Genomic DNA, 12,898 nt, shown 5'->3' on the forward strand with positions numbered 1-12,898 from the left:
TATTCTAATTTCTGCAAGCCGAACGGACACACACATACATACACACACACACTTACACACGCACACACAAAGGAACACACACACACACACACATACACTCTTCATCTCTCGACTCCTACCAATTAGTCGCTCCTTACAGCAAGCATGGCCTTCTTGCCACGGCCGTATTCTTATCTCTGCGAGCCGAACCGATACACACACTCACACACACACGCACGCACACACGCACACACACACACACAAATACACTCTTCACCTCTCGACTCCTACCCATTGGTCGCCTCTTACGACAGGCATGGCCTTCTTACCACGGCTGTATTTTTATCTCTGCGAGCCGAAGGGACACACACACACATACACACACACATACACACACATTCTCACACACACACACACGCGCACACACGTACACTCTTCACCTCTCGACTCCAACCCATTAGTCGCCTCTTACGACAGGCATTGCCTTCTTGCCACCGCTGTTTTGTTATCTCTGCGAGCCGAAGGGACACACACACATACACACACACTCACACACACACACACACGCACACACGCACGCACAAATACATTCTTCACCTCTCGACTCCTACCCATTAGTCGCCCCTTACGACTGGCATGGCTTTCTTGCCACGGCTGTTTTCTTATCTCTGCGAGCCGAAGACACACACAAGATTTTGAAGTAAGGAATGACTGGAAATAATGATACTGGAGATAATCACCTGAAATACAAAATACTAAAGACTAATCTTATCTTGCTATATTATATACTTGTTAGTAGAAACTGAAATAAAACGCAAAATATCAATGATAAATATATTGATAGCAATATGTATATAGATACAGAAATATTAACAATAGACATATAATGTAAAAACTAACAAAATTCAAATTTATCAAAAGTGAGTTTGGTCAGTACTCCTTATATCCTCTTTAAAAAAAAAACACTTTAAATGTATTTCCCTCCCCTAATATATCAAAATTATATAAGTTTTATTTACCCAGACCTGATTTAAGAAAAAAAACCAAAAACCTACTATTTATATTGATATATTAAGGTATACATATCCAAAAAGATGGTTGACTTACCTGAAAAATATTTTTAAAAATATAACCTGTATTTAATTTTAAAAAACTCTTTGTTAGCAACCATGTCTTAACAGCACAGTCTGTAAAAATACCAAAGAATATATACTTCGACTGTTCGACTTCATCTAATTTACAAAGAATATAGACGCTTTATATTTAGACGCTTTAGACCACTAATAACCGCATGGGCGCGTTCAGCAGACGGAGCAGCTACCACTCCGCTACTTCCGAATCCATCGGTTAGCGCTGGACCAAATGTCATAAGTCAAAACCTGCTGGATTCCGCTACCGCTACCTTATCTGTCAATGTCAAATAATTTGTCATTCTAAAAATTAAGTAGACTTTACATTACATGATTTTATCATATGATAATATCATATGAGATTTGTTATGATTCCTCGTTTCTATGATGTTTTAAAAAATCGTGTTTACACTGCATGATAACTTATGACTTATGATATGAGTGACAATGAGTGACGTTTTCTTGATTTTTCTTTTTGTTTATGGTCATAGAGATATTAGACACAGTATAGGTATCAACTATTAGGTTGAAACCATTATAATGGAAAATAAATCGTTGATTGCATTGGCTTCCCGACTTTTAATAATAACACGCCGGCAACAACTGCGTACAGATTACAGCAGTAAGAAGAAAAAGATCAGACGCCTTTGGGCTTGCAGGTGGCTCTTACGAAGAAATCGTGGACAGGGTATATCAAATTTAGTGTTGATATTATACCAAATTAAAAATAATTAATAAACAAACTAAACTAAAAGTATGACTAAGAAGACTATAAAACGCTAAACTAAGAATAAAATAAACTAAATAAATAATAAAAGAAAAATACGATACAATAGCACACATTAGATAACAGGTTCAATATCAATGCAACAAACAATAAATAAATAAATAAAGAATATTATTGTCTCTTGGTAAGGGAATGTCGCTGAATTGACATAAGAATAAGGCGCGATATTTAAATATGTTGGTGTTACCGGTATTATTACCGAAAATCATATTTATGATTTTATCATGCGGAATAGGTACCGTCCTATTCTCCTGTGACAAGCTATGACAGTGCTTATGACAAAATCATATGACAAATCACACAGTGTAAACATGTAAATTTCACTTTATGACCAAATCATATGACAAATCACATGATAAATCATGTAGTGTAAAGTGTGTATTAAATATTTTTGTTCTTTGTTTACGTTTGTCAGTAGATTGCCAATTTAGCTTGACTTTTAAATATTATTTAACTTTACGTCACATTCATATAATGGACTACCTAAGTCTGACGTCACAATGGGCGGGGCTTAGAAGACCTTTCCAAACAAATCTCGTTTGCATGTGTTTCTCCCATAAGACTTTGGAAACGTTAGTTTTTTTTATATTTAAAAAAATAAATAAGGATTTTCGCTCCCAAATATCTATTTTGTACGATTGGTTTTATAGGTTGTTCGTGAATTTGTGAGGTAAGTGTATCAAAGTATTAAGATATTTACTGTCAAAGTTCATATTTTGAGGTTATATTGTGTGGGATTAAAACTTTAATTATTTTTTTCTTTATTTCAAGGTATTTTGTTGTCATTTTATCAGGGTTATTTTATATTGTAAATCAATAAATCATTGAATTTATTTATGAAGTTGAAAAATATTTAAATTAATGTTTTATTCTTTGTAGGTGTCAGTGATTCTATCCCCTAAAAGACTAAAGATATTCGTTTTCTCCTAGTTTAAGTAGTGAATAAGGACTTTTAGTTTTAATATAATATTCTGTGGAAATCTTTCTATTAAATTGCTATAGTGAGTACTTAAAAAAATGTTTTTTGAATGTTGTAATGAATGTTGAAAATTGCAATAGTTTTTCAAGTTTATTTTTTAGATTTGAGCATATAATGGCTAGTAAACATGTGTTGAAGATATCCAGTATTACTGAATTCTTCAGTAATGACAACAAAATTATACGAAAGGGTGAAAATGCCCTTGAATCAAATCATGTGAAAAAAATGTTGTTTGACCCTGATTTATTAATCATTAAGGGAGAAGTATTTGCAAGTATGAAAGACAAAACTTATAATGTTGAGGTAAGTTAACGATTTTTAAGTTTAGATGTGGGAATCTAAGTACTTAATTTTACCATTGCAGATTATGTTGAATAAATCATGGCAAATTACTGCTGCAAATTGTTCCTGTCCTAGGGGTATTAAATGCCATCATATAGCCACTATAGCTCTCTTTGGACATTACAATATATCAATTACTGATAAAACATGTACGTGGAACATTCCTGTCCAAAGTAAGACAGAAACTAAAACTGCAGAAGCACTATATCCTCCCAGGCCATATAAAGCCCTTAATAGAAAAATGTCATCCAATGAATTAGAACAATTAAAGATCAAATTAAGTAGTTTTGGTAATACTGTGGGATTCACTTGGCTTTTACAGGAAGAAAAGCAAGAGGCCGAAAGTATTGATATTTCATTAATTGAAGATATCATTTATTCAGAGGAAATGAAAATTTCAACAGATAAAAATTCTCATTTTCTAAAATGTTGTAGAATAAATGATGCAACGATAAAGAAAATAGTACATGAGACAACAGGCCAGGTACTCAATGAAAAATGGTTTCTTGCCAGAAAATATAGAATTACTTCTAGCAACTTTGGCTCCATTATTTCTTGTTGCAAGAGAAATAAGTATCCAGAAAGTTTATTTAAAACACTTATTGGTATGTACTGTTACATTTCTATTATTTTATTATTTGCAATCAAATACAATGCTTAAATTCTGAAGGTTTTCCATCAGATTCTATTTCAATTAATTGTTTGCATATGACTAAAAATGGTAATGGAGATTAACTGAACTGTTGATATGTTTTAAGAATGTACACTATTATTTATAATAAACACATTTTGTTTGCTTTCATATCTAGCTAAAGTAAAATATTTTTTTATCATTTTTAGGGGCTTATAATTTGGATGGCATCAAATCAATTCAGTGGGGAAGAACACACGAAAAGAGTGGTATAGAGTATCTCAGAAATACACTGAATTTGGATGTGCAGCCTACAGGTATTTGGCTGACAAAGTCAGGCTTATTAGGAGCTAGTCCAGATGGTTTAATTGGTGATGATGGCATTGTAGAAGTTAAGTGTCCATATACATTTCGGAATGAAAAATTATCTGAAAAGTTGAAAAATTCAGATAAATATATAATATCATATAATGATCAGGATGAAGTATTAATTAATACTGAACATAACTACTACCACCAAATTCAGGGCTGCCTGCATATTTTAGGACGACAAAATTGTTATTTATGTATATGGACGTTGAAGGAGATAATTACAGTTATAATAGAAAAAGATTTGACCTGGGCCCCAAACATTGATCTGTTAGAAAATTTTTATTTGGCTCAATATTTGCCAAAATTGTTGAATGAATGACTGGTTATTTTTAACTGTACATTATGTTTTACATAATATATATATATATATATATATATATATATATATATATATATATATATATATATATACTACTTGTTATGTTATGTTTGTAACTAGTTAGAGCAAATGATACTGACTCTAGTCACAAAAGCATTGTATGTGGAGGAGTACCACAAGGTTCAGTACTGGGTTGTCTACTTTTCCTTATCTTTATAAATGACATCACTCACTTAAAAATCGATGGAAACATTTTTCTTTTTGCTGATGATACCAGTATTACCAGGAGGAACTCTAATATTGCAACTCTTCATGCAATTATAACTTCTGATCTACTTAAAATAAAAACCTGGCAGACTAATTTACTCTCTGTTAACATGGATAAGACAATAGCCTTATCCTATAAAAGAGCTCTTCAACTGTTGCTTCTTAATAACAGCCAGAGCAGTATCGTTAATTCTGTAAAATTTCTTGGTATTTTTATAGACAGCAACCTTAAATTTATATTGATTTGTTAAGTAGGAAATTAGCCTCAGCCTCATGCAATAAGATCTGTTTTGGTTCTTTGATATGGCCTTTCTTTTTAGGGTTCTAGTACAGCTACCCAATCTAATGTTGCTTTTAAATTACAAAAAAGAGTAATAACATCTGTTTGGCTTCAGAAGAACAATACATTGCAGAAACTACTTCAAAAATCACGAGATTTAAACTCTTCCCTGTTTATATATTCTGTAAACTGTTTGCTTAATTCGTAAACACCTACATGTTTTTCCAGCAAGACCTAATCATGACTACACCAGAAATTCAAGCTTTGATGTGTATTTACGTATCTTGTCCACTGAGCTAGTTAAGAAATCTATATTATATTCTCCAAAAATATACAACCGTCTCTCTCTCTCTCAAACTCCAACTTCTTTCCTTAAGTTCCGTAAATTGACAAAAGCCTATCTATCTGAAAGACCATATTATTCAGTGGAAGAGTTTCTTAACGAATAACTAAGAAATTACAGTATGTTTAGGTACAAGCAACTAATGTATTTTTATATATCTATTTGGGTATGTGTTGCTGCAACTTAAACTTATTCATAAACTAGTTCATAAGGTTTTATTATGCAATTTAGTAATGGATTGTATATTCTATTATCTTATATTTTGTGATATTGACAATTTATGTAATTTTAGTAAATGTTAATTGTTATTTTTTGGCTTTTTGTAAGCTTTGTTCATAAAGTTGTACAATTTTCAGTGACAATAAAGCATATTTCTATTATATAATAACACTCTATTGATACTGATTAGAGTACAGGAAGTTAAGGAATTTGTCTTCCTAGACCATATATTTGGCCATTTAATTCAACAAAGTGACAGCAGCTTTTGCTAATAGAGATTTACAGCAGAAATAATCCTACTTTCGTTGAATATTCATCATTCACCTATCTCTTTTGAATTTCAGTGTGAATCATGTACTGTATGTTTTTATAGAGATTTCCATGTGATGAACATCCTAGAAGTTATAAGTTTTCTTTCTCAATTTAATTGCGATAATTTGTCTCTTGATGATATGTTCAATATTTTTTACCATCTTATATGCTTAACAATCGATCTTTATGTCCCTGTTAAAAAGTATCCAACAAAGAAATTTCCGGTTTGGTTTTCTCCAGATCTCAAAGTTAAAATTATTCAGAAACAGAAAGTTCACAAAGAATATCTTAGAACTCAATACCCACTCTCTTTAATGAGCTTTAATGAGTTTTCTGTATCTCTAAATGTAAATGCTTAAAATAACAATGTTGTTGTTGGTAATAAAAATAATAGCAAACCTAATATACCATAATGTTTATATTCAGGCTATTGAGGGGGTTCAACATAAATTCCTAAGATTTATTTCATTTAAGGGTCACCATACAGCTGACGAAATCAATTACTCTTAACATTGAAACTTCTCTTAACATCACAACTCTTCAGGTCAGATGCATGCACAGGGGTCTAACTATGCTGTCCTTATTTATTACACTCACATAGTTTCAGTTCACAATTGTTATCCTCCATGTCCCTTTTAGGCAAACCAAGCTTATCAAACCTTTCCAAATTACCCACCATTAATCAAACTATTGTATTGTTGCATTTTCTATTTATTATTACGATAAATTTTAATAGCAAAAGTTGGTTATTTTTTCTATATTACTAAATGTAAATTTTGATCAACAGAATCAACTGGCTGTTCCATTGTATTTCAATTTTTTTTTATTTAACAATAAATGTATAGTTGTGTGGACATTACTGCTGTAACATTATTTCTTTTGTTGCTTATATTAATTTTTATTGATAAATTGTGAGAAAATCAATTTATTTTTATATATAAATTTTATAACATTAATAAACTTTTCAAAGAGTAAATAGTGTTTCATTAAGTATATACAATACAAGGGTTTGCACTGTGAAAAAAAACTCAGGATGAATTTAAAAAAATATATTTAATATACCAAAAATTTAAATAATTCATTATTGTTGTAAACAATGTAATTATCTTCTCTACACAAGAAGCAACTGCAGTAGCATAGCAGTAGGTAGATTTTAAAATTATATCTGTGGTTTGAAGACAATTTGGAATAAGTGACAATATATTTCATGTTAAAAGAGATCAAATGGTAAAATTTAATAAAACATTAGGAATTGATCATCAAATAATTTTTGTATTACAACAAAGCTAGCATGTCATAAATTTGTTTAACAGTTGATTTGTAAAGATATATTTATACCTTCAAGAGTTAAAGCTATAAGAAACATTGAAGATTCAAAACCAAGTTAAAAAAACATTTGTTGTTAAATATAAAGCAATTTTTAAAAGACACAGTTTAATAATTTTTATTTGTTAGAATTGTATAAACATTATTATTGTATTTTTTATACTCTATAAACATAATGTTACTTGGAGTTAATACATCAACACATAAATATTTCTTTAAAAGTTTACACTTCAAAAGGCCCAAGTACAAAATTTAATTGATGTCACAGATCCAAATTTATCTTTCACCATCTACATTCACTTTTTATTTTCACAAGAATAAATGTTACACCCTCTTACTAACACCAATAAAGTACTTTATGAGTAATATTCCTCAACTTCTTTAATAAGAGGGTATTGAAAATTCGTTAAAGCAGCACATAACTGAAATATCACGGTTATTTGAGACATGTAAAAATTTGGAATTTGCTGCAATATATTGTAACACTTTATTCTTCGGATCGCCCTCTCAACATGTATCCTAGCTTTTGCTATGGTTTCTGTTTCATACACCTGTTCCTCTGTAAACTGAGGGGTACTTAGAAAAGGAGGAATATTTAAGTGTACCCCCTCAGGCAATAAATCTTTAATTAAGAAACCTTTATCCGCTAGAATAACATCACCATAGGTCATTTGGTCTAGAATGCCACAGTTTTTAACAATTTGTTTATCAGAAGTGGATCCAGGATAGGCACTGCTGACATATGTGATGACACCATTTGGTGCTACTCCTACAAGAACCTTCCAGGTGTTATGATGCTTATAAGAACTATATGTTAATTTTTGTTTTTCCATGCTAGTGGGAGTAACTGAGTACACTTCTGTACAATCTATGATGATTCTACAATTTCTAAATGATGAAAATGCAGTTGGAAGGCATGCTTGATTTTTTTTTCTTGAGGGAATCTTTTCCATTAGTTGTTTAAATAAAATTTCATGCAAGGCATATATCCATGTCATCACAATATTAGTGACAGTCGCTGTACTGCAATTAAACCTAATTGCCAAATCTTCATGTGGTAAATTTAACCTTAATTTCATCAGTGTCATTAGCATTTGGTCAATTTTGGGTAAAATTTTTACTTGCCAGTTTGCGTAATAATTTAGCTCAAAACCTTCCATAGTTTCAAATAATGTTAAGTACAGAGCACTGGTTGGTATTCCTGTGTACATTAAAATATGAGCATCATTATTTTTAATTTGTTCAAAACTAAACCGACATGAAAGATTTTTTAATTTTTCACTTAATTGATTTACTTCTTCTTTAAGAAAGTAATTTTCCGCCCCTACAGATGCATTACTTCTTTCTGGTAGAGATACAGCCACTTTTTCTGTGTGAATTGATGTGGATGGACCTGGTTCAGGACTATTTGTTGATGGTCCAGCTGCCTCATCTACAATATCAACTGAAGATGAAGTTGCCCCTTCATCTAATGAGGAATTTATTTGCTGAGCCTGTCTTTTGCTAAAAAAAAATATTCCTATTATATTAAGATATTCATTTAAATCAGATTTAAGCTTACCGTTTTTCTGGAGTAGAGAACACAAATTTTCTCTTTATATTATGCTCAAAAATTGTAGGTCCATTTTTCCTATCTTGATCCACAAAATGACAACTACAAACTAACGAGTACTTAGATGGTTCTCTATCTTGCCTCCTGAAAACAGACCAAAATAAAGTTATTAATTTTAGCCTAACATACAAATAGCACAATTACATTTTAAATTATCTTTAAAAATCATGACAGAGACTTAGTATAAATCTGAAAAGACAATCACAGAATATCTAAAATATAAGCAATATTAAAACAAACTAATAAGTACTTTTACCTAATGAGATTGATCCACTTCTGCTTCTCTGAAATTTTCGAAGGGAATACAAAAAATTTGCATCTTTTTTGCTCACTGTAATGTTTACAGTTTGGAACGAAGCACATAACCATTTTACTAATAATGGGATAGATGTAATAATAAAATAACAGTCCTATCCTTATAAAAACGAATATCTAAAGTACTTTTGGGATAAAATCCACCTAAAAAAAATAAAAAATAAATTTAAATTTTTTTAACTTTGTAAACAAATTCAAAGATTTATTGATTAATTTTGAAATAATCGGATAAAAACAACAACAAAATACCTTGAAATAAAGAAAAAATAATTAAAGTTTTAATCCCACAGAATATAACCTCAAAATATGAACTTTGACAGTAAATATCTTAATACTTTGATACTCTTACCTCACAAATTCACGAACAACCTATAAAACCAATCGCACAGAATAGATATTTGGGAGCGAAAATCCTTATTTATTTTTTTAAATATCAAAAAAATCAACGTTTCCAAAGTCTTACGGGAGAAACACATGCAAACGAGATTTGTTTGGAAAGGTTTTCAAAATCCCCACCCATTGTGACGTCAGGACTTAGGTAGTCCATAGGAATATAGAAAGGAGTGACATAATTAGAGTATTAGTGGAAGAACTTGCGGACGAGGAAAATAATATCCAGCTAATTGGAAATGTTGTGGATCAGTTGACACAAAATGAAGAATTAGAGCTAAATAATGTTGAGAGCTCAAGTGCCTCCTAATCAAAATTTTTATGAGGAAACCATTCACCAATAATATATGGGAGATCTTTTTGTAAAGCATTTTCGCATGAGTAGGGAATGTGATGAAGTAGGTTTTGGTAAAGATTATTAGTTCTTTGAAAACTACATATAAATATTTTAGGTAATTACTCAGCAACTAGGAAATTTAGGAGTTATACCCATTTCAATTCAATACCCTACAAGTCCTTTAGATAAAAAGTGGAACATCTATTAATGTGGCGAAAAGACAAATAGAATGATGATACTTGTATATATTTTGGTTCATTAATATTTATGTTATATTTACAAACTTTTCTTATTTGGCTTATAAACACACTTTCCTCTGTAAAATAATTAATTTTAATAAAACAAAAGCTACTAAAAATATATCATTTTATTTACAACATTTTACAAGTTTTATTTACAGTGCTATAAATGTAGTTAATACAATAAACTGATTTGGAAGAAGAATATATCAATAGTATGATTACAAAAAAAAAATAACATATAGAGTCACAAAATAAGATAACAAATCAATTCAGAAAAAGTCACAAGGTATAATGGTATTAAGTTATCTAATGCATGCAGATAATGTATCACTAAACACAATACAAAAGCTGAAGTCCAAAGTATTACAAAGTTGGATCAGAATTATCACTTTTGAAGGGGAAAACTGATAGATTAAAAATTTGGAGCTTCTTTGAAGAGTTAGCCAATAGAAGAGTTCTGGGAGTAAAGCTGTTATAAGAGTAATTGAATCTATGAAAAGAATATAAAAAGTCTGCACATACCTAGTTGCAATATTGGAGAATAATAAACAAATATTTTGGAGAGGAGTTTGAAGCAGGTGCACAGGCTGTTGATAATTTTAAATAGAACTATTAAGTCTCTTTGATTTCTATATACCTCAAGAGAAGTTCAGTATACATTCTAATGCAACATATTCACAGTATACATGCATCCATACAATGGCATGACAGAAAATTGGACAGTCTTAAGTTTCAGTTTAGATGCAATGTAATAGGGGGACAAAACTGTAGACCAGTAAATGAAAAGGGATCTAACCATGGAGAAGGAGATCAAATAGCAGAGATGTAAGAAAAATCTTTGATGGTTCTCTTCACAAATCCAAGTAGCTTCATAGATTTCTGTATTGTTGTGGAAATGTGTGATTTATAGTTAGAGTCAAGGTTCACACCTAGATCCTTGGTTTCAAAAGTAGAATATATGGTTAAATTGGTTGTAGTTAAATGGTTAAATTGTAGTATGGTTTACTATATTCGAATATTATTGGGGGATGAGGAAGGTGCAAATGAAAACTATGACATTTTGACGCATCCAAATACCATTTTGTGTGCTCCACTTAGAGGCGATCAATATCCTTTTGCAGACTTCGGCCTGGCATTTGTTTATTTTAAAGCATTTTAAATCGTCAGTAAATATATAGTAAATTTTCACTTACTTGGAAACAACATATTAGATAGTTGACAATTAGATTAAACATTACACACAATTATCATCTAAATAAGGAAAGCTATATAGTGCCTGAAAGAAAGACTTTGATATGTAAGTAATAAAACCATCAACGAATTGAAACAATAATTACATCTATAGGCATGATAACAACAGAACTAAAAAACCAGAAACAGAGAGGAATAACACCAGCTTTCAGAACAAACAATTACTTAAGCAAATATAATAAGCACCAGAGCCAACATAAAAAAACATTTATACAGTGGGGTATAACAAACTTAATCAAAAACCCAACATACAATATTACATCTGTTAAACCCGTAGAACCTTAAACAAATGTATACCAGAACACAAAAGAGCTTTCAACAACAAAAAACAGAGTCTACATGCACACTTCACCTTTTATATCATAATAATTCGTTTAGTGAACAATTTCAAATCCTTAAATTAAGAAATTTATGAACCCTCACACTGCACCATAGTGAAAAAAAAGGACCCTTCTGGCTGTATATCTTTTTAACTCTATATACACACAAAATTAAAATCTAAGTATATATCTACACATTTCTTTAAAAAAAAACCTTAATTTGTGTTAGTTAGAGGTGAGAATCACTATATGATTCATGCAGCCTTGTTGACTGATATAGTATATTACAGCAGTGTGCATCACATGCCGATTCACACAAAAACAAGTCCATATGACTCATGCGACCGTGTTTATCAATGTAATATCGTTTATTACAATTATATGTCCATTTCCACAATATAGGCCATTTTACAGAAAAATACAATTTTGCTCTAAATGAATATTATTTATTTCCAACTGTTAGCCCGTAGGTGTTTGTTGATTTCACTGTGTACTCTGTGCAATTCTTTATACTGTGAAAATGAGTTAAAAAAAAAACAAGAGAAACTAAATAGTGTAATGAAAACAATATTTTTTTAATATATAAAGTTTTTGTTAATTTCTTATTAAAATAACAATGTATTTAAATAATAGTTTTCGTTAAAAAATAAATATATAATAGTTGACTTAAGTAGTTTTTATCAGTAACCCACTTTTCAGGCTGTGAGAATCAAACATTGGTTCACATATTTCAGAGGCCAAATATAGTTTCTGTTGCTTACAGCCGACTATGTTTAAACTGCATTAATGATACTTTGATATGAGAGACCACAATTGCTTCTCAGAGCTTTCATAATTTGTGATGTGTGAGCGTTACAAATGCGTGTGTATTCGATATTTGATTCTCGCGGCTTGTCAATTGAGAAAGACAAAATGCTGAAATAGCTGTAGTGGGAAGAAATTATAATAAAAGTTATAGAGATGTAGAAAACAAAAGTTTTCAGAGTTTTCTTTTTAGATAACATTAACTATAAGTAATGATCAATTTCGACGTAAACATTTTTAATAGCTAATATATGAAGTGAAAAGAAAGTGAACAAAACATGAAGGAATGGAACCAAACAGTCATTAAATTGTAAAGATAAATAATGGATCACCTTTTTGTT

The 12,898-nt window shown here is 30.6% G+C and overlaps 2 protein-coding genes across 3 annotated transcripts; one reads left to right on the forward strand and one right to left on the reverse strand.

The window, feature by feature from the left end:
- The first annotated feature begins 1,651 nt into the window (after positions 1 to 1,651).
- Positions 1,652 to 6,940, forward strand: LOC140436933 (uncharacterized). 2 transcript variants are annotated; one of them, XM_072526095.1, is made up of 5 exons: positions 1,652 to 2,566; positions 2,776 to 2,897; positions 2,977 to 3,178; positions 3,240 to 3,822; positions 4,058 to 6,940. In XM_072526095.1, exons 3-5 carry the CDS (start codon positions 2,990 to 2,992, stop codon positions 4,537 to 4,539), a joined length of 1,254 nt encoding a protein of 417 aa, XP_072382196.1. In that variant the 5' UTR covers positions 1,652 to 2,566; positions 2,776 to 2,897; positions 2,977 to 2,989; the 3' UTR covers positions 4,540 to 6,940. The 2 variants fall into 2 exon arrangements, with proteins under 2 accessions (XP_072382196.1, XP_072382195.1); XM_072526094.1 differs by having other exon boundaries at positions 2,776 to 3,178.
- Positions 6,941 to 6,994: 54 nt separating this feature from the next.
- LOC140436932 (uncharacterized) lies at positions 6,995 to 9,720 on the reverse strand. Its single transcript, XM_072526093.1, has 4 exons — positions 9,563 to 9,720; positions 9,155 to 9,357; positions 8,848 to 8,982; positions 6,995 to 8,789 (listed from the first exon to the last, which is right to left on the reverse strand). The coding sequence occupies exons 2-4, from the start codon at positions 9,265 to 9,267 to the stop codon at positions 7,643 to 7,645; spliced, it is 1,395 nt and encodes a 464-aa protein (XP_072382194.1). The 5' UTR covers positions 9,268 to 9,357; positions 9,563 to 9,720; the 3' UTR covers positions 6,995 to 7,642.
- Between the last annotated feature and the right edge of the window lie 3,178 nt (positions 9,721 to 12,898).

The sequence above is a fragment of the Diabrotica undecimpunctata genome, chromosome 3 (genome assembly GCF_040954645.1).
Source record: "Diabrotica undecimpunctata isolate CICGRU chromosome 3, icDiaUnde3, whole genome shotgun sequence".
Lineage (NCBI taxonomy): Eukaryota > Metazoa > Arthropoda > Insecta > Coleoptera > Chrysomelidae > Diabrotica > Diabrotica undecimpunctata.

Excerpts from the sequence above, each read along its gene's own strand:
- LOC140436933 (XM_072526094.1), top strand. The coding sequence starts at position 2,933 with ATGAATGTTGAAAATTGCAATAGTTTTTCAAGTTTATTTTTTAGATTT. Across the intron at positions 3,179-3,239 it reads ACAAAACTTATAATGTTGAG|ATTATGTTGAATAAATCATG; the intron begins GTAAGTTAACGA and ends TTACCATTGCAG. Across the intron at positions 3,823-4,057 it reads TTTATTTAAAACACTTATTG|GGGCTTATAATTTGGATGGC; the intron begins GTATGTACTGTT and ends TATCATTTTTAG.
- LOC140436932 (XM_072526093.1), bottom strand. The coding sequence starts at position 9,267 with ATGGTTATGTGCTTCGTTCCAAACTGTAAACATTACAGTGAGCAAAAA. Across the intron at positions 8,983-9,154 it reads AAGTGGATCAATCTCATTAG|GAGGCAAGATAGAGAACCAT; the intron begins GTAAAAGTACTT and ends GTCTGTTTTCAG. Across the intron at positions 8,790-8,847 it reads TTCTCTACTCCAGAAAAACG|CAAAAGACAGGCTCAGCAAA; the intron begins GTAAGCTTAAAT and ends ATTTTTTTTTAG.